The 21,832-nt window shown below is 49.4% G+C and overlaps 1 protein-coding gene and 1 long non-coding RNA gene across 3 annotated transcripts in view; one reads left to right on the top strand and one right to left on the bottom strand.

Annotated features, from left to right (window-relative positions):
* Positions 1-1,446: 1,446 nt before the first annotated feature.
* Positions 1,447-21,832, bottom strand: part of LOC139054736 (uncharacterized) — a 37,941-nt gene continuing 17,555 nt past the window's right edge. The window contains exons 1-3 of one of the 2 annotated variants that reach the window (XR_011511465.1): positions 16,540-16,802; positions 13,664-13,822; positions 1,447-3,023 (exon numbers count right to left, since the gene is read on the bottom strand). This is a non-coding gene — a long non-coding RNA (uncharacterized lncRNA). Of the gene's footprint in view, positions 3,024-13,663; positions 13,823-16,539; positions 16,803-21,832 lie in introns of those variants that run through there. The other variant, XR_011511466.1, reaches the window with a different exon arrangement.
* Positions 17,037-21,832, top strand: part of Ptr (patched domain-containing protein) — a 112,475-nt gene continuing 107,679 nt past the window's right edge. The window contains exon 1 of the mRNA XM_070532284.1: positions 17,037-18,257. Within this exon, the coding sequence (XP_070388385.1) occupies positions 17,261-18,257 (997 nt within the window). The 5' untranslated portion in view covers positions 17,037-17,260. The remainder of the gene's footprint in view (positions 18,258-21,832) is intronic.

Here is a 21,832-nt window from a genome sequence, read left to right as displayed (position 1 = left end):
TTAATGAAGCGTTGCAGTCCGTGCATAAATGGTGCAAAGATTGGAAAATGAGAATTAACGTCCAGAACTGTGCAGTGTTGACGATAACTCGGGAAAAAAACAAAGAACTGATTACTACTATGCAATTAATAACAACGCGATTCCAAGGGTTGACGAGCATAAATATTTGGATCTAACACTTTCGCACGATCTCAGATTTGAAACTCACGTTGACAACATCACATCATATGCCTCGAAAAAGCTCTTTTTTTCTTAGACTTCGAGTCCGTTCAGAATCACCTAAAACGAAAGTACTAGCATCTGCTAAACTTGTTCAACCAGTTCTGGAATATGCCGTAATTGCTTGGTTTCCTCACAATAAGAAACATTTATCACAGCTAGAAGTTGTTCACCGTAAGGCAATCAGGTTTGTATTCAACAAATACACACAAACTCCTTCGCCAACAGAAATGCTAAATACAGCCGGTCTACTAACTAACAGGGTGAAACTAGCGAGAGTAAAGTTTTTGTTTCAATGTCTGAAAGACGACATTAAAATTGATACATCTAAGTTCATTTCTTTAGTGATCGCCAGACCAACTTGACTTTAGCCCTCTCGAACGCTGGAAGACTTCTCAGCCAAATCAAACAAGAAATATCCATAGGTTTCATTTCTATATAAAGATTGAAATAAATTAGACAAAGAAAGCACCAACACTTAGTCCTTAAACAGTTTTGTATCCTTATTGGAAAAGCCGTTGCTTGCAACTACTGTTACTTTTCTTTCTTTTTTCCCTAAAATGAACTTTTACCATGTTATATTTGTTACCGGTCCTGTAATATTAAGGCGTATGCAAAGTACGCGTTGTATGCACGGTGATTTTATTTTGAGCTTTATTTCTTCTTCATTTCTTTGTTTGTTCCTGTGTGTGTATATTGCATCTGTACTGCACTTTTATTCTGTTCTAGTTGGACGCTCTAGTGTCAAATATGTAACATGGACACACTTGGGATGACTAAATCGTGTTAATGATATTAGAATGCTTGTGCTTCAAATTTTCTGCACTGCATTATGTTACACTCGAACATGTGTGTGTACTGCAAGTTCACCTGTTTTTATTCATATGACGTGGTTCTGTACTTGATTCTGTTTCCCCACCTGCTATGATCTCGCCAGATCTTGGCAGTATTTTAAATAAAACGAAATTTTAAAAAAATTACCGAAGATGCCGCCCCACCTCCATATCATCCTCATTCCGTGAATGGACGCGACCCGCTGAGATCATCAACAGTGGAAACTACTGCTTGGTACATTCGGCGAAGCCATGTTGTAGCGCAAATAAAACAGGCACAAGGAAGACCGGACCGTACACCACGAGCGCTATGCACTCACGACTTCATTTATTACCGTCTCCCTAGGAGACTCGGAGAAAAAGCCTCCAAACAGACACACAGAATTGACGCTGACGTACTCGATACACTCCACGCTTACCCTGGAAGGGTGGGCCCCTCACGGGGCAAGCTCTACTGTGCCAGGAACGCCCGTGCACGCCGACACCCGATGACGACAGTGAACAGGGGAGAACAGTTGTGTAAATAAATACGTTACAAGAACTCTGCCTTTCTCTCAATAAATTCGGCTGCTTTCTACTCGTGAGTTTACGTTAGGGACATTCGCCAGATCCTGCGCTGGGCTTTTGTTTGCAAAAGGAGCTTTGGGCAGTTATACGAAGACCTTACTGCTAACCACGGGGCCAAAAGGTTTTGCGTATGGGTGCTTGCCCAAGGGGAGCAGATAGGCGAGGGGGGGGGGGGAGGCGATGACCGGTATCCGCTGTTCTCTTGTCCTTTTTGATTTATTGCTGCGCCTGCATGGCGCATTACCGACGTTTACCAGATTGCTATCACGGTTTTGGCTTCCTCAAGCCCACCGCTTTGCATATGACGTTACGACGTGAGAGGCGACCGAAGGACAGTGGCCAAGGGCATCTGGAAGCGAGAGCACCGGGGAAGTGAGGAGGACACAGCTTAGCAAAGCTTAGCACTCTAATTTAAATCGTGACAATTACAATGAGGTGGCTACGAAACGGCGGGGCCGCTTACTATATACCCTTCGAGGCCCCCAAAATGTCCCTATTTCCAGGGACAGGGAACTCACATTGTTCTCGAAAGCTCTGTCCTTCTTTGGGGGGCTACACGTACAATGGCCCGGACCAGTACCTCCGGAAGAGAAGGGGAGCGACAAAGTCCCCAGTGCTCTCGGAATGCTGATTAGCACACAACATTCGATTGGTCGAGGTAAGTTCCATTCTAACGCGAGTAAGCTTTTTTTTTCTTAACTTCCGGGTGAGTAAAGTATATTGTTAACTCCTGGGCGGGCACTTAATTAAATTATGGGGTTTTACGTGCCAAAACCACTTTCTGATTATGAGGCACACCGTAGTGGGAGACTCCGGAAATTTTGACCACCTGGGGTTCTTTAACGTGCACCTAAATTTAAGTACACGGGTGCTTTCGCATTTCGTCCCCATCGAAATGCGGCCGCCGTGGCCGGGATTCGATCCCGCGACCTCGTGCTCAGTAGCCTAACACCATAGCCACAGAGCAACCACGGCGGGTTCTGGGCGGGTAGGGTTCATTATCAACTCAGGGTGAATATAGGGTCCGTTCTTCTGGGTGACCGGAAGCGCTTAGCGTAAATTCCAACAAACATGCATCAGTCATCCCAAACTTTGTTGTCATGGGGGTGAATCGTAACAGCACCTCCGGCGGTGAAGGAAGATCCCGACCTGCACTGGTCGCTAGCTACTGTGCAGAGAGTTCGGCATTGCAGCTTTGAACACCGGCCTTCTGCATCGGACCCTTGATCAGTGGCAGAATGAGTCCGATGATTCCTGGGAAAACAGCAGTGGAGCCATTCAGCAGGAGGGTGCCACGCTCTTCGTCTTGGTCCTCTCCTTTGATTTGCTACCTGAAAATGGTCTTGTCAGCCAATCTTGCACCCTTCTCCATTCATCCTCGGCAGGCAGCCAGTCGAGAACGCTCTGGAAATAGAACCAGGAAATAAGCAAGCGCAGGGTCACTACTCCCTAACTAGGACACATCAGACTTTTCTCTAACATTAATAACACTTCTTTCCTACCGTTTTCGTGCTCTTACTCCCCAGAGCACTTCAAACCAGCCATTCCCTGAAGCTGTAGAAGTGATCAAGACCACACACTGGGAACAAATAAACAAACTAGCAAAAAAAAAGAATCGATGTGCCCTTCCACTCTGCGAAGAAAGATGACCAGCGAAGCTGCGTATGTGCGCCCCCTAGTGGCGAACTGCACCTCCGCCGCGGGTCGACTCGGCGTTACACTACCTTCGGCATCGGCCCACATATGGGGAGTGCGTAACGACTGCTTCAATTCCACCGTGGGTCAACCCAGCATTGTACTATCTTCGGCATCGGCCCACGTATGAGGAGTGCTTAACGCATCATTCACCTCCGCCGCGGGTCGAGCCGGCATTGCACAATCTTCAGGATCGGCCCACGTATGGGCAGTGCTTAACGCCTGCTTCACTTCCGCCGTGGGTCAACCCAACATTGCACTATCTTCGGTATCGGCCCACGTGTGGGGAGTGCTTAACGCCTGCTTCACCTCCGCCGCGGGTCGGGCCGGCATTGCACTAACTTCGGGATCGGCCCACGTATAGGTAGTGCTTAACGACTGCGTCACCTCCGCCGCGGTTCGGTGCAGCAGTGCACTATCTTCGGCATCGGCCCAAGTATGGGGAGGTTTTTGCTTACCACGCCAACGACACAAGAATTTCCTTGGGCGGTAAAGGTATACAGCGTCGCTGTAAAAGGTTTTGTAACTTAAAGAACACTCATAGCTCAGGAAAATAACACAGACGGACAAGTATGCAAGTGACATTATCGCAAACCCGGGGCACAGAAGCTGCCTACAAACCCAGCTTCCAATTTTATCCCCAAAATTTCGAATTGTCCACTCATCTCACAGCGAGCCATGTGTACGGTCCGGATAGCGCATAGGTCTCTCTATTCTTTCCCACTTAGAAACGCGCAATAAGCACGGCTCTAGCGTTATACGCAGGATGTAGACCCGTTTCATTAGCCTCTCGAAAATATATAGCTTTTTCAGAGACGCCCTACTCTTCTAAGCCAATTAAGCGGTCGTTCTGTTGGCGAATGCTCGATGGTTTGAGTTTACTCTTGCACGTAGCTATCGTAAAGCTGGTACGATCTAGTTTTAACCTAACAGCTTACATGTTTCCGCCTTCTATAGCACGTCCTGCTCCTTTTGCGGCAAACTCATGACGGCTGTATTTACTGTCACCTGTTCTCTCACATGCGATTGAATCTCAGCGGTTACTTAACGCGTTTTTTTTTTCTTTCCTTCTGACCGCTCTCTCCTACAGAGGTCATTCGAGAACCGCTTTCCGTATGCTTTTTCGCCAGCCTTGCTTGTCACATTTTGCTTTGTACCCTCAGACACACTTCGATTGCATTACTTTACGTGTCGTCAGCTACATGAGTGTCTTTACACCCTTTGCAATCTTGGTGGCCGCAGTTCGGAACATGCAAGGACGAGCGCTTTTAACGTGATAGCATTAGGGGTCTTGATGCGATCTCGACAGGGTGAGGTTGGTCTTCACCTCAAGAATCAGGAAACGACGATGAAGCCGGGCATCGTGATGCTGAAAAAAAAAGCAGAAAGGTTGTATTCACCTCATTAGTACGTAGTTGTGATTTTCATACGAGTCTCGAGCGGTTTTGATTAACACGGGGGCCAGGACGGTCTTAAATAACCCCTTGTGGTCGGTCTTGTGGCCGTCGATGTCTTCTTCGGGAGCCTTTGGAGGTATTAGTGCTTTCGCCAGGTTCTGCCGTCGAGCTCCTGACCTTCGGTTTGTCTTCTCCACGGCCATCCCTTTGTGTCAGCTCGTGAAATAAACGGGGTGACGCTGATTCTGAGAAGAGGGAAATTATTTCGACAAGGGGACCCCCATTTGAACGCTTCTCGCACTTGACAGGTCGATGCCCAGGCTTACCGTGACAGCGTTTTCGGGTATGTGGCAAATCATCTTGTCATGGGTACGTACGCCTGAATGTCTGTCACACTTAATAGGTCGGTCATAACAGCCCCGTGATGCAGAAAATCGGGCGTGGGCAACGCGCGTCCACCGCGGTTCCGGCAAAAATCGTATCGAACCACGCATACCCAACCACGTAGGCCCTCCATGTAGCGCAAGGGAATCGCTGAACTAACTGAATTTCTCAAGATAAAATACGTCAGAACAATCGTAAAATACGGCTTACACACAATCTGCACACATGAGAGCGTCTAATTGTAATTTGAATATACGAAAAAACATAATTCTGTTACGCGGAAACTCCTTTTCCAGCGTTTCTACCATTCATAGAGCGGTCATGGCCTCCGAGATTCGCGCGCGCCGGCGCGCGCAAATCTCTAAGGCCATAAAGCATCATCTGCAATACCTCCCGATGACGCTCGCCTCCGCCGCATCGCAGCACACGCAAGGGGCCGCGTTTCTGCCAGAAAGTTCATATTCGTGCATAGCACACGCCGCCAGCGTTTCGCGGTAAACATTACGGTTACATACGCTTCAATTTCCGAGAAGCGTGAAGCAGTCAATGATCTTTGAATGCTATCGCGTTCCACTCTCAAATGCGAAGCTTAAGCGTCCTCCAAATTCTTGTTTCCCTTAGCTTCTAAATTTCGAAACAACGAGCTTTATTTCTTATTTTTCCTTTCCCATACTGCCCCGTTGTCAACCATACAAAAAATGATTAGGCGGATCCCATTCTTTTGGTATACTTATCGTCGTTTAACCGGTTGTAGCATAGCACTCAAGTAGTGACGCACATAAAATTTGCTGGTGGGATGTTCATTAAGAGGACTTTTAAAGATTTGTTTAATGTTATGTAATTATAAAACTCGCGCATATTGTAAGAATCATGGATGTGTGTCGTCTTTGCTTCCTTAACGCGGTAATCCGGCTGTAAGTCAACAGAGCAATTTTCGGTTGCTGCACAAGTAACATTGCCAATAAGCCAATATACGCATTTACCAAAAGCGATAACTGGGCAGCGCGAACGCACAGTGCTGTCAGAAAGAAGCCGGTGCCTGCGTCTAGGCTGAATATATGGTAATCACTTATGAGCAATCATGGTTGGGAGCAGCGCTAAGGATGAAAGCGAAGTAAGCTAGACGGCCAGAACGCCGCTCGCATCGTGTTTGTCATCTAGCTCACTTTTTCTTCGACCCTTGCGCTGGCGCCCACCCTGAATCTAAACCAACTTGCCTAATTTTCCGTTCTTCTGAACGCACTTAGATGTTAAACCAAGGCTAATATGTACCAACTGGTTCATGTCCAGCCACGACATGCAGTTATATATATATATATATATATATATATATATATATACATACACACACACGCCCAAACAACGCGGTAAGCATGGAAGATCGCCGCATACTTGTTTTGGGACTGTTCGTGCTTCATCCAAGAAAATAGTTCCTTTACGAATTGGGGGTACTTCCCAATTAGCTGTCCAAAAATCACTAAAAGGAACGAACGCCCGATTTTAAGCTTGTCTTTTACACAACTATACGGACCTACTCACACAAAATAAGAACCGTGCATGCATGGTTGAACCTGCGTGACAATCAGATCGCCTGTGAATAGAACGTGCTCACATTCTCGCCGATGACGTTGATAAGACCTGACGGCCGGTAATTCACTGCTATGTTCCCACGTTGATTTGTAGACCTTAATTTCTTGCAGAGCTTGTAGACGGCAACCGGTAATTTTAATCGCAGCTACATGCGTCGTGGCTGGCAGCACCTTGGCCCACGCTCAAGAGCAGTTTGTACCGGTCCACCCTGTAGCGCATATCGACTTTTTGTTTCTTTACGAAAAGCGAGCCCACGTCGGCCCCATAAATCCGTCCGCACACGACCGGCAAAATTCAATTATTCCAAGTTTTGCCGCTGCACAGCTACCGTAGCACAGCTTCTACAGGGCCAAAACGTGCGGCGCGTGTGAGTCGTAGCGCAGGACAGACGACGGATGTGGCGTCACGACGGTCACGTGCAACTATGCACATTGGTGTAAAACGTTGGTGGCGACGTAATCGTGAACTTGCAGTGCTTTCGCGATTTTCTTTTTCTTCAACGAAAAGACTCCCGCAGCACGCAAAATTTTCGAAAGCACTGTAGTTCGACAAAGAGTCTCAAGATGTCGCTTCCAGCGCTGCTGCTGCCATCCATGACTTTGGTAACTAAAAACTTGTAAACGGTAAGATGTTTACGGACAGCAATAACATGCTAATTTGGGCTGGTTGGTACATGTCTGAAGTAAAACGAGTAACAATGCTGAACATCGGGATGTGACTCAGACAGACGGAAGCTCTTCTAAACGTCTATTCAACATTCAATTTAAATACTGACCCTTTCCCCTTTCGTGAGGAGCCCCCGGAGCGGCGCTCCACCCAAGCTATCACCGGGATCAGTCGGTCATGAGCGGTTGTGATGATAAGAAAGGAAAAGAATCGAGCAAGAGGAATCCTTACGTTATACTGGCTCTGGATTTTAATACACTAGAAAAAATTATAACAGTAAAAATAAATATGTCCCAATGGTCTACCCACTTGTCGCTCGGCGCCATGCTGCGTTCACTCAAAAGCATTGTGCCGTGCGTAGTCGCAGTACCCATTGAGCCCTGCTTTTCTTTCGTACGCGTGGCTGCAGGCAAGCGGGCGCGGAATGCCCCTGGCACCAGCTTCCCGAAGGGCCAACGCGACGCACTGACTACGATGCACGACGGGGAGCAGGTTCTTCGGGGCAGGTTCTTTGGGAGTTGGGGAAAGGGAAGGGGGTAATGTGTAGTGATGGAGCTGTCTCTTAGCGAGGGCACCTGACCCCCACAGCACTGAAGGGGAGTTAAAAGGCGGGAAGAGGCACGCGGAAAGAGAAGGCGCTGATAGGGGAGGTGGGGGAGGCGGCAGTGTTTACGGAGCAATGACCTGACAACGCCTTTTGGTACCGCGGTGGGCTGACGCGACGGGAGCGCGGGAATAGCTCTGGCAAGTGGGGGACGAGGCGCTCGCTCCGCCGTCTCCTCAGCTCTTTCCATCACCGGCGAAGCAGGGCGAGCACACGTTGTTCTGTCCCAACGAATAAACCCACGCTGGGCCCTTTGCTGTACATCGTAACTGCCTTCTCTCTCCCTCTCTCATACGAACGTACACACCTGCGCTCTCCCAGAACGAAGGTATTCTGTATTCGAGGTGGTGAAAAAGCATGCTACGTTGAAACACTGCTGCCAGCAGAGCCCTCAGATGAGAATGATCCTGGGTGTCCTGTTGCTGTTCTTGTCGACTACGGAGAGTCGGCGGGGTGACGAGCGAGTCGGCAACACCAGCTCGTTGCTCGGGCTAGCCGTTGGTGGACACAACGGGAAAGCGCAGTACTGGAGTCAGCACAATAGAATGTGCTGTAGAATGGAGGCTTATTGATAAGCCGGGTCGCATTCGGCTCTGACTGGAGCGGCACGGGGGCACACAACAACACTTTCGGGCTCTGTCACCGCCTCCTGTATGGTATGTGTTTTTTTTTTCGTGTGGGAAGCTGTAGCCAGCTGCTAAAGCCACAATTACGATAGTTACCGTTGCGTATGCGCGTACTTTCTCATTCTTCTTATTCATCATTCTATTATTATTATTATTATTATTATTATTATTATCAGGCACGTACCCAGGATTTTTTTTCGGGGGGGGCCCAACACCTCCATCATCATCATCATCATCATCATCATCATCATCATCATCATCATCATCATCCTGTTTTATGTCCACTGCAGGACGAAGGCCTCTCCCTGCAATGCGATCTCCAATTACCCCTGTCCTGCGCCAACCGATTCCAACTAGCGCCCGCGAATTTCCTAATTTCATCGCTCCGTCTAGTCTTTTGTCGTCCTCGATTGCCTTTTCCTTCTCTTGGTAACCATTCTGTAACCCTAATGGTCAAACGGTTATCTAACTGGCGCATTACATGACCTGCCCAGCTACATTTTTTCCTCTTGATGTCAATTAGAATATCGTCTATACCCGTTCACTCTCTGATCCAAACCGCTCTTTCTCTCTCTTAACGTTATGCCTAGCAATCTTCGTTTGATCGCTCTTTGCGCGGTCCTTAAGTTGCTCTCAAGTCTCTGCCCCATATGTCAGCACTGGCAAAATGCACTGATTGCACACCTTACTTTTCAATAATAATGGTAAGCTTCCAGTCAGGAGCTGGCAATATCTGCCGTATGCGATCCAACCTATTTTTATTCTTCACTGAATTTCCTTCTCATGATCAGGGTTGCCTGTGATTAATTGGCCTAGGTAAACGTGCTCCTTCAGTCTCTAGTGGCCGACTGGTGATCCTGATCTCTTGTTCCTTTGTTGTTGTTGTTGTTGTTGTTGTTGTTTTTGTAGCCTGTGGCACGTATGGCTCCTACCCACGATGGGGGATGGGCCAAGAAATGGGTGGATTATTCCAAAATAATATAGAGCATAAATTTCCTAATATCTATGCGAATAGCATTGAATAGGGTTGAATTACCGGCTAAAATAAAATCAGGAAGGTGCTGTTGAATGAGGAATAATTAATTTAAAAGTAATTAAAAATATAATTTAGCAGGGCATTCGTTGAGATTCTGTAAGGAATGTTTGGACAGCGAAGCATGCATCCCTGTGGCTGAATCCCAAAGTGGACGCCCCGAACGAAAGAATTGCAGGTTCTGTCAAGTCCAGGCCAATTCTTCGAAAAGGTATCTCCAACAATCTTTTTTTTAATGCAGCAAAGCGGTGGCAAGATAGAAGAAAGTGCTGTATCGTCTCCTCTTTCTCACAATAAGAACAAAGGGGAGAGGGAACCAAACCCGACCTGTATAAATTGAAATTTAGGGAGGGAATGCGGCAGCATAATTTGGTGAGACAGACCTCAAGCATCTTTGTGTAACAAGATTCGCTATGTCAGGTGTTTATACTCTGGAGAAGCTGTCAAATGTGGGTTTGTGGGTTTCTGTGCGTTTCAAATGTGCTTTCCGTCAAATAGGAGTTTCTGTATCCTGTTCATTACTGTTTCTAAGTGAGGTGACTCCTCTTGGTACTGTATACAGGTCAGCTTAGAATTTTTCTGCTGCTTTTACTATAGTTTCGAGATTGCTGGTGATATTCCCCTTTTTATCTTTTAGTGCATACATAATGGTTTGTCCTATTCCAGGATCCTTTCTACTGATTTCAGGCTGCGTTCATTTTTTACGGCTTCTTCAGTGTTTCTCATGTTATAGTTTCGAATATCAGTTATTTTCGCCTTGTTGGTCAGTTTTGACAGTTCCGCGATTTGCGTAACGCTGTGCGGCCGCCAGTCCCATACAACCGCGTAGAGCGCAGGGCTCTGCGATTCTAGACGTACTGCGTTCACCGCGAAAGGTTAGAAAAACACCCACATAAGCACAGCAGAGACGTGGCTACGTGAGGCGGTTCGACCGATAACTGTAGAAGCGTCATTCAAAACAAGTAATTGTTCTCCACTTCCGGCGGCGTTTTCTCTACTTCCTTTTTCAATAAAAAGATGTTGATCCATAAATAGTCTCATAAACAACGCTTAACTTTTTTATTATTCGCTTTTGCTTGCAGTTTGGTTGTTGCCTTGGCTCTGTCCCTTAGTATATCGCTTAATTTCTCAACTCCTTGCGATTTTTCTTTCCAGTTGCCAATTTTGCACGAAAAGTGCTATACAGTTAGGGAAAAACAGACGAGGCAACGGGCGACAGTCATCTTGCTTATGGGTCTCAGGGTTATTGCAGGGATTCATGATGGACGCTCTTTCACATTATTTCATTGCCGACCTTATCTAACCCATATCACGTGTATATGGTTCCGGGCATCTGCCAGCGTCGCGGCGAGCCGTAACTCAAGAAAATAATGAAGCAAAGGGAAAAGTTAAACGCAATTCGCGTTTTCTCCGGCCGCAACTCGTTCCATGAGAGTACAGACCAGCTGAGGAACAGCCGCATCCCTCTCCTGGTCCCAGGATCAGCCTAAACAAAGAAGGCTGAACTAACAAAAGCAACAGCTATGCGCGTGACGGTTGAATAGATGGTGACAACTAAACGCATCGCGAGTTAATCGCGCGGGTGCGGTATCTATGAGAAACCTGTCCTTCACATTACAAGAGGTGCCGATAACTACCGCCGTCTAAAAGGAGGGAAAAGGCAGCATAATGCTGACCGATGAACAGCTGTCAAGTCTCAATATTGATCTGGTGGCGCTTTAGGAATGTGTGAGGAGTGGTGGCCTGGGTGGGAAGGGGGGGGGGGTTATGCCATTTGATTTCGGGGGGGGGCCGGGCCCCCCCGGGCCCCCCCCTGGGTACGTGCCTGATTATTATTATTATTATTATTATTATTATTATTATTATTATTATTATTATTATTATTATTATTATTATTATTATTATTATTATTATTATTATTATTCAGCGTGTAATCATCGCCAGACTGCTGCGCGACCAGTGTCTGTCAAGCAGTTAGGGAAGAAGAAAAGTTTTCAACCTGTAGTGGCAATTTCAGGATATGTTCTTTGCTTTCTCGTAGCCTGTTCTTCTCTTTTTGCAGAGATTTGTCTCACGGGGACTTCATTTTTTTTTTCTTTTTTTTTTAGGAAATCCGGTGGAAGTGGATGGAAGTATTCATAGGGGGAAAACAATTCTGGAGCGATGGCCGTTGAAACCGACGGCACTTGTCTTACATTTGGAATCACGCGCTTGTCCAGAGCATGTGGCTGCTATCAAGGTAGCCTCCTCAGTTCGTGCGCAGTGCACACTTCCGGGTATGGTACATATAATAGGCCACAGGTATGCGCTTGACGATGTGCGTGATTTCATTCAAGTGACAACTTATATGCCATGCTACTTCCTACTTTCCTTGCCATTCCTATTATAATTGTATTAAATTTTAAATCGTTGAATGAAACTTCTGTTCATATTTTTTTTTCATCAATTCATTCATTCATGCGGTGTCACTTCTCGAGTTCGCACTGTTCTTTTATTTCCACTTTTACCTCTGTTCAAGATAATTTTCCCGAAGTCATCAACTGCCCGTAAAGAAAAACCACCTGATCCTTAGCCTGTCCCCCATTGTGGGTACACGTCCTGTTTTGAAGTATCTTCGTCATCGTGGAGAACAGTAACAACAATAGAAATTGTTAACTTCCTTGTTTTCCCGTACACCTAATGTAACCACCCGATTCATGGCCAAGCCACGACTGTGGGTACCTGCCACAACCACTCAGGCCAACAACAACAGCTCTTGGCAGCTATCCAGAGTGCGATGTCTTGGCACGATGCCTTGGCCGGGAAAGTTGCGGATTGCGAAAAAGCAGGCTGGGAGGTTTGGAGAGACAAAGCAGCGCTGGGAACGAAGCCCGCGATGTGCTTGCCCCGTGCACAACGCGTCAATGTTTCCAGCCCGTGCGCAAGGCCAACCACGAGTAGCCTCGCGGTTGATTACAGGGCGAGATATGCATACGTTGGGGCCCCGGAGCACGTATTTCCACGTCTCCATTAGAGCGGCAGTTTAATGACGCCGTACTAGACTCGTGCGACAACAGTGTTGGCGGTGTGGCCAGCTCGGCGGGATCTGCGACAAGCGCCCTTGGAGTCGCGAGGCTTGTGGGAATTCCGCGCACCATATATACACTTTGGGCATAGAACGGGGAAAAAAAAAAGGCGCGAGACGAAATACTTTACCGATGGCCAACAAACAAAGAAGAAAGCAAGCAAACAAACAAACGAGTATCTGCAATCGGCAAGGACGACCAAAGCAGGTGTCGAGCAAGGCAAGGCTCCCACGTGTGCTGCGGTTAACATTTAGTGTATATCTGGAAATGAAACCCTTTACCTACAGTATATACCTACCTGCCCGCGTAAACGTTAAAAAAGAAAGAAAAAAAAGAAGGAATGTTGAAATTATCGCGCTTTCAATTAGCTGTTTACTCTAAGTGCGGATTTCTTTGCAGCTCATTTTCCTCATGTGGCATGTGACGTATGCGAGCTGGACACACTAACAAGTACGGTATACCGCGCACCAACTTCATGGTGATTTGTGTGCCGAAGTTTTTTTTTTTTTTACTTTGAGTATAGTGGCGTCTGTACACGAACTTCGGAGTGCGCATCAAAATGAAGCCGTTCAGAAGTGCAACTTGGTGACGCCGATGAGTGAGCTAGCTGTTTCTGCTTGACTAAAGCTACAGCAGCGCCATTTCCTGAACGAAGGCAAAAAAAAAAAGCACATAGAAAGACAAACGCTGTCCTTGCCTGTGTTACTCGCTTTTTTTTTTTTTCGCCGTCCAAGAAGTCGCGCTGTTGTGCATTCAGTCCTTCGGAAGATGGCTGTGCATGCTGTCATTTGTGAAAGTTCGCCGCTGTTGCACTAAGCGCCTACAAAGCCGAACAGATCGGTGAAGTTTGCAGATTTCTTTCTTTCTTTTGTTGTTGTTTATTTTTAAAGCGGAGCAACCGGCCGCAGAAGAACGAGATAAATAAAAACGTTTAAAGGGATTTCTGATAAGGACGAACTCCAAGCGAGAGGCGTGTATACATACGTGGCAAAAGAAAGGCGCGTTCCACTTTTTCTGGGAAACCCTCCATCCGCCAGGCTTCCATTGCGGGACGGGTTTTCCGGAAGGATATCGCTCTAAACACAGTCGCTCCGCACACTGCCTTGGAGGCCCGTGCTTTCAGTGAACGATGAGGGCAAGTTCCTATGAAACATAGAAGTAAAAGAAAAAAACAACAACAAACAAACTTAGGTTGCTTCATCTCCACTGCGTGACGCCGTATAGGCAAGCAGATATAGTTGCCAAGTAGAAAACGTCACGGGCGATACCCACGCTGGCACTCCTCCTGCTTCGAAGAGGACGCTGCGTCTAATGAGCTTTATTTGTTTACGAGTAAACGTTGTGGAAAGAAAGGGGTATGCGGAAGTTACGCAACGCTGAAACAGAACGTCTCAAAGCACAACAGCAATTCCCGCCGCGGGCAGTCTTTTCAAAGAAGGCAAATGCGAATCGAGAAAAAAGAAAGATTGCGCAGACGTCAGCGAAAAGAAGAAAAGTACAAAAAGAAAAGAGAAGATAAGCAGGCATGCTATGAAGAGTGCAAGAAAGCTAGAATGACGCTTCACAGCGTAGCCATCCCCACTTCACGGCGCCCTCTCTTGCAGGCGCATTGCAAGCGGAGCGAAGTGTGGCGCGACTGCATCGCTAAACGGGAGATCGCAAGAGGCAAATGGGTGGGTGACGCGTGGGGGCGATTCACAGCGGCCGCCGCAGACAGATCCCCGCCCATGCAGCGCTTTGTTTCCATATATGATATCGGTGGACGCGCTCGCCACATGCCATCGGTGAACAGACGACGGCACGCTACTCTGGCGCCCTCTCGTAGCGGTCGTCACCGCAGAGCCCGTCTTGGACGTCACTGCGCATTTCTTCTCATGCTTTCGCCACGCCTTCCTCCTCCGCTTGCCGCCTCCCAGTCCCACTGCAACTTCCTCCTCGCGCTCTTTTCTCTATAGCCATCTTTCAGCCGCCTCTACGCTCCGCGCTCGCTCTTTCATCGCGAAACGCAGGGAGGCGCGCCTATGAGCTGCGCTCTAAAACGAGTCAAAGCTAACCGTTCAAACCGTGCAGCAGGCTACGGAACGCGGCAAGAAATTTCTCGACGTATGTGCGATGAACCGCCACATCTGACGCGCCCGATCGAATGCAGACACGCGTGCACGTACACGTACGCATACAGATAACGTGAGACGACAGAGGCAAATGCAAGCTGAAGACCCTTTTCTGTGTTCGATTAAGCATCTTGATAATTGACTTTGACATTACATTACAAGCTTTCGTGATCACTTCATTTCTTAGAATAAAAAACAAGCAATAACTTGTCCGCCAAATATAAAAAAAAAACATAGTGCATACAAGTGTTGGCAAGCGAGTTGTCGGCATCGCTCTTCGTGCATATATGTGATCCGCGTTTAAGATTCGTCGCTCTGTCTGTGCTTCTTCAGCACTCTTTCTCTGTGCATAAGATGACATGAGACAGAAGAGTGTGGCATGACGCCGTTTGTAACACCGTCATCGACAAACCCGAAGCGCCGGTGAGTCCATCACGGCCCATCGTAATGAAAGGAGAGAAAGAATTGATCGCCCGCCGCGCGAGAGGCACAGGTGTGGAAGGGAGTCGTGGCCAGCGAGCGCGGACCAGTGTTTGCGCGGACGTCATCGAGCGTTCTCCGGGTGCCGCGAGTCGCGGTCAACGCGGTCCTGGCAGACCGCGCGCGAGCGGTTGACGCTAAACGCGTAAACATTTCTGGTACAGCGCCTCGGCGGGCCTCATCACCCTGTCGTGGTGATACGACACAGTGCATGGGCGCAGCTCATTATCAAGGTGAGAATACTTAAATTTAATTATGGGGTTTTACGTCGTGCCAAAACCACTTTCTGATTATGAGGCACGCCGTAGTGGGGGACTCCGGAAATTTCGACCACCTGAGGTTCTTTAACGTGCACCTAAATCTAAGTACACGGGTGTTTTCGCATTTCGCCCCCATCGAAATGCGGCCGCCGTGGCCGGGATTCGATGCCGCGACCTCGTGCTCAGCAGCCTAACACCATAGCCACTGAGCAACCACGGCGGGTGGTGAGAATACTGACGACGTTGTAAAGAGACACTAAACAGCGAGACTGAGTAAACCTAAAGTGAAGAAATGATTCTTCCAATACTCTTCTGGCTATTCGTACGCCGGAAAAAAAAACTTGATTATACTATGGAAAATGGAAGGCCAAATTTCTCCCTTTTGAATTTCGCGCCTAAATCTCTGCATCGCCACGTCATTGGAACGTTAAAGACTCGAAATTATTTTTCTCGTTATCTAGGCCGGTATTGCGCGGAAAAGAAAGAAGCTCTCGAAACTTGCTAGGTTAAAACTTTGCTTCTTTTCGAATGCAATGTATTCTTTCTTTACACAGAAACGATTAGCGAGACTTACGTATACACTCTCAAAGTTCAGTACGTCACAGCTAGCTGGAGCGCGAATTGAAAGGAGGCATAGCGTGGCCCACCTTCCTCGTTTCTCTCTCTCTCCCTCTCTTTTTTCTATATTTTTTTTTTTGCCGATACCTCCTCTCGCGGTAAGAGTCACCATTTACCACTGCAGAAATGTTGTTAACCAAACGGCGCTTAACCTAACTATCCTCTTTAGTTTCTGTTTTATGTATAACTGCGACGAAATTAAAGTAGCAGCAATCCTTGCCGAGCGTAACAAACATGTATAAACCGGTGTGCCGAAACACTGAATGGTTAGGTATTTGTGCCGGTCGGGATTTCATTTCAGCCAGCCAAGGACGCTGGACATGCAACTCTCGAATACTGCTAGATTGAAGGACATTATACCCGTGCTTTCCAGTGCTGCCTTTTGACTCACCCTGCGGTCAGCGACCAAGACCTACTTGCGAGGCCATAGGGTGGCCGATACACTTATTGTGTACGTTTGTTTCGTTCTATGCAACAGAACGTCCTTTCCACGCAATTCGGTGACTCAGCACAGGGGTTGAATTCAACTGCGCTGCATAACCGGTCGGTCGAGAGCACTTTCCGGAGACGCCGCCGCCACCTGAGAAGTTACCCACGAATTGGACTGCGGCCGACCACGCGAAAGAAGCGTCACGTTGACGCGCCACTTAATCGCGTGACGCATAGGACTGCGGCAGTTGGTAGTGCGCACGAGCGCACCCGTACGGGCCAATCGGCGCGCCGACCTTGCCACCTGGCTTCAGGCTTGCCTGCCTGCCGGCGGAAGAAAGTGAAAAGGGGGACCGCCCCTCCTTGCCCTCGTCCTCCGAAGCGAGAGGAAGTTTTTCAACTCTCCTCTCCCCCTTCCTCGCCAAGGTGGTGGCGGCAGCAGAAGGGGGGGCCTCCTTCTTAGCGAAGCGGGCAGCCGTACAGAACACAACCCGGAGAGCGATCGGCGGCGGCTGCGGCGGCGACGTAGCGTACGTCCCGCTTTTCCTTAGACCAGCCCCGAGTGGTGGCCCCCCTCCTCGCGAGAGTGCGTCGTCGGTGTGCGGTGCGGTGCGTGCGGTGTGTGCTGGTTTGTGGTGGTTTCGGTGAGCTGTCCCAGCGCGCGCCATACAGCTGCCGCCAAGATGCGGATGGACTGCGTGGACCGGGCCGTCTCGTGGCTCTTCAAGGTGGTCGGCGAGTTCATCGCTCGCTACCCGGGCTACTTCGTCATCGTGCCCCTGCTCGTGGCCGCCTGCCTGGCCACGGGCATCCAGCGCATGGTGTACGTGGACGACCCGGAGTACCTGTTCAGCCCCATCAACGGCCGGTCGCACGACGAGCGGCGCATCGTCGAGGCGCTCTTCCCGCAGAACACGTCGTTCAACTTCGACATCGGCCGCCAGACCAAGCCCGAGAAGTTCGGCCGCCTCATAGTGGTGACGCGCGACGGCGCCAACCTGCTCACGCGCAAGGTCTGGGACGAGATCATGCTCCTGAACGAGATCATCAAGAACATGACCGTCCTCTGGGACGACGACATCTGGACGTACGAGCAGATCTGCGCGCGCGACGGCCGCTTCTGCTACCCCAACGACCTGCTCGACTTCTACCCGTACATCGATCAAATCGAGAACGGCACCTTCAAGCTGGAGTACCCGCTCCGGATAGACAGGGCGCGCCAGAAGATCTACTTCACCGGCGCCCTCATGGGCGGCATCGAGCGGGACGCGGACGGTTTCATCAAGTCGGCGCAGGCGATGGCCATGTTCTACTACCTGGACACATCGTCGCGCAAGGCCAACCTGCGCTCGGAGGCCTGGGAGTACGCCTTCCTGGACCTGATGGAGTCGCTCGAGTTCGAGCACATCCAGCTGGCCTGGTTCACGTCGCGCTCGCTGGCCGACGAGCTGGAGAAGAACACGTCCACCGTGACGCCCTTCTTCAGCATCACCGTGGTGATCATGCTCATATTCACGGTGACCACGTGCCTCATGCGCGACGCGGTGCGCAGCAAGCCCTGGCTTGGCATCCTGGGCTGCGTGTCGGCCGCCGTGTCGGTCATAGCCGGATTCGGCATGGTCATCTACTTGGGCCTCGAGTTCATCGGCATCAACATGGCCGCGCCGTTCCTCATGCTGGGTGAGTGGTGACGCATGCTTTCTGCAGGCCGAGGCGCACCTTCACGTTCGGCTTCGTCTTGTCCGGCAGCACCGTCTTGCGCTTATCGTCTGCGATACGTTCCAGAAGTGTCGCGTGTATTGTTTCTTTATGAAGGAAAACGTGTATGAGTGCAGGTGGGAGATAGGGACACAGTAATGTTTGCAAGGGTATAGCTCTCTCTCATAAATATGTGTGTTTTTTTTTGTTTTAATTTGGTAGAGTGCGACTGTCGAAAGTTTCAGTCAAAAAAATGGAAGACCTTATTGTTATGGTTTAAAAGGGGCCGATGTAGGAGTAAACTGCGTAGGATCAGCAGACGACGCTCCAAGATGCACAGTTATCACCATCAGCGTCATGCACAACTCTGGAAAAGCCTTTACCTCGACATATCTTTGTGCTTCCTCCCGTCGAAACGAAGTACCAACAGCTCTGGAAGGATGCTTTTGTTTCGACCTGCGCAAGTAAGCGGGGCCCCCGGAACTTCCGCCCGAGGCGTTTAGCCGCGTTAGTAATGCGCCGTCCGTGTCACGTGGTCGTTCACACTGGGTGATTCGAGGCCGCGGCGAGAAGCGTTGGCTTAAACGACTCCGCCGTTCGTTCGATTTCGCGGCTTAGCTCGTCTGCCCCACCCCATGCATACATACATATAGTATTATTATTTGTTTTGAACACGTATACACAATTGACAGGAAAGGGAAAGCAGGTTGGCAACTGCCACCGGAAGGGGCGCAACGCCTGCCTAGTATTGCGGGTTCCGAGAATGACGCGATACGGTGCAATGCACCGGCGCTGCTATATCGTGCATATGTGCTTTGACCGCGTCGGAAGTGACTCACGGCGGAAGAACTCTCGCGTGGAAAGAGTGATGCTGCGTTACCTTTGCCGTTTCCGGATTTCGCGATGCGTTAAATCTTCGGACATTCGCAAGAAATGTAGCCACCTCCCGCACTTTTATGGCACTATATCGCGAGAAAAAAACCAAAGAGGAACGCCGTGTCCGTGGAGAGAGAATCAAGATGATTTAAACTCTGGGTTCTTATACGAGCCAAAACCGCGACATGGTTATGAGGCACGCCGAATAGCGAAGGACTCCTCGTTAATTTTGACCGCCTGGGGTTCTGTAACGTGCACCCAAAGCACGGTACACGGCTTTTCGTTTTCATTTCACCCTCATCGAAATGCGGCCGCCGCGGCCGGGATTCGAACACGCGCCTTCGGGCTTCGCAGCGCAACACCAAAGCCACTGCGCCACCACGGCTGGCCGAATCAAGAATCGGTGAATAACGAAGCAAGTCGCTGGGCGAGTTTTGATTGGAACTGAAAACGTGGACATCCACGCGAACAGATTGTGCAGGCGGTGCGAACAGGTCGGGCGGCGCTGTCCTTGTTCGTACTCCTTGTCCCGTTGTCGACGCTGCTTGCCGTAAACCAACCGGTCATCGCATCAAACGGCTGTATGCGCAGAAGGCCCTTTGTACCGGCGATGTCATTATGATTCTTAGTAAAGCCTGGCTGAGAATACGCTCGTACAACAGAAATGCTTTTGGGGCCCTACGGTCCTTGCTTTGCTTCGAATGAATGGATGAGTTGCCGGTTTACGAGCATGGCTCTGTTATCACGGGAATACATTCACCATGAACTTCGTCAGGGAAAAAAATTCTAAACACCCGCGAAGAGCACGTCAATCTGCGCAAATTGCAACACCTCTTTCTTCGTTTTAATCATCCATGAAGTATTGCGTAACCGGCGATCAATCTCGTCGATGCACCACATTGCGTCCACTAAGAACAAGGAGTAGTGGAGCGAAAGATGGAGAACGGGCTGCGTCTGAACAGATGGCATCATCATATCATGCAAATGAAGACTACACCACAACGGTCTTTTAAAGATGAATATTAAATCAGACTAAAAACTGGCGTGCACCATTAGAAATTGTGGTGAGAATGGGGGAAGTAGCTTTTCTAGACAGCAGTTAAAAATAAAGACGCAGCTTTTGTTTTGCATTTCGAGCCGAAAAATACGGCCCAGGTGACGTCATTCGACGCCACACACATCGTGACGTTAGTTCGCAGTTGGGCCTGCGTTGCGCAGGCAATGTCCATAAAACGCGCCAGGTCGACTTTCCGTTTACTTTCGAATGATGCTCGACCCTTTTTCGTAGACGCAAGTCTAGGCACAGCCAGGCGTCGCCACAATCGTAGTGGCCGTACAGTGCCCTAATACCACGTCTCTCCACGGCGGCGCTGGCATCGAGCCACTCGATGTGATGATGCTGCGACGAAGTTGCTGCGGTGTCTCCCGCCCACTCCTTTCTTTTCTTCCCCTATAATGGGTATTGCGTTCCCATTATGTTACAATGTGTAGGGTATTATGTATGGGAGGAATGAATCAATCAAACTAATGCCATTGGAGGCTAGCGCGGCAACTGCATACATTTCGCTTCAGGCATATATCTACCACTCGTTTCTGCGGTCCCTTTAAGCGCAACGTACGACCGCGAGTATTTCGTCACCACAGTGTATACTTTCGTTGTGTAGACGCCCCAAAATTAATATCGGTGTTTCACCTTCCGTAAGGACGCACTGACCCACTCGTAAAGCATTACATCACGAGCCACTCATGGGCGTGTCAGTTTCAGCGTCACCAGCGCATACGCGTCCGCCTTTACGCTGTCACCGTTGCTCGCTCGCTCTCAGCCAAAGGGTTACACACGTCTCTGCGCACTTGTCGCGAAGCGAGCTCGCGGTGGTACGACACCGACTTGGTCGCCGAGCTCCTCGTTCCAAATGCAGTCCGGCGACGCTTATTGAGGAAGCGCTTGTGCCGGCAAGGACACGCTTACGCAGCGTGTGTCACACACACACAGCGGGCCCCCCCTCCGCCACTTCCCGCTTCTCACCCCATTGTTTCGCGCAGCGAGAAGAGAAACAGGGACGAGGAAAGAGAACGGCGCTCGCGAGGGGGCGTGGAGAGAGAGGCCGGCGCGCGGAAAAGCGCCTTTGCAGGAGGAAGCCGCGCCGTTCCTCCTGTACCCCGCGGATACGGCCCCGCCGCGAGGTGACGACGGGCGCGCTAGCGAGAGAACCACGGGTGCCATGTTTTGACACCATGGTATACATGATAACTCCGTGCGCGGTGGGAAGACGAGAGAAGAAAGTAAAGATAAACGTCCGCTCGGAGAGCCGAACAAGAGGTGTGCACGCAAACAGTTCGCATTCTTTAAATCCGTAACCGCAAATGTTATTTGGTGACGGACAACAGGCGGTTTACTAAACGGTTGCTCAAGAATGCTCCCCCGCTTTTGGGAAGGCGGCAGGTTTACTAGACAAATTGGTATCGCGCGCTGGCATGACTCACCCCACGCTCAGCCCCGCCCCCTCCCCGTAAACACACACACGCGCGCGCGCACACATAGACGCATACACGAACGCGCACACACATGTGCGCACAGTTTAGCGTGTAGCACATTAATAACCTTGAGTACAGTTAACTTTCTTCCAAATATTCGGAGGTGTTTCAGTACATGCCGAACCGGCATATACACTCCTTCGAGT

Source organism: Dermacentor albipictus, chromosome 1 (genome assembly GCF_038994185.2).
Source record: "Dermacentor albipictus isolate Rhodes 1998 colony chromosome 1, USDA_Dalb.pri_finalv2, whole genome shotgun sequence".
In the NCBI taxonomy this organism is placed as follows: domain Eukaryota; kingdom Metazoa; phylum Arthropoda; class Arachnida; order Ixodida; family Ixodidae; genus Dermacentor; species Dermacentor albipictus.
Note: the sequence above shows the minus strand (reverse complement) of the source record. Positions and strands in the feature narration are given on the sequence as shown.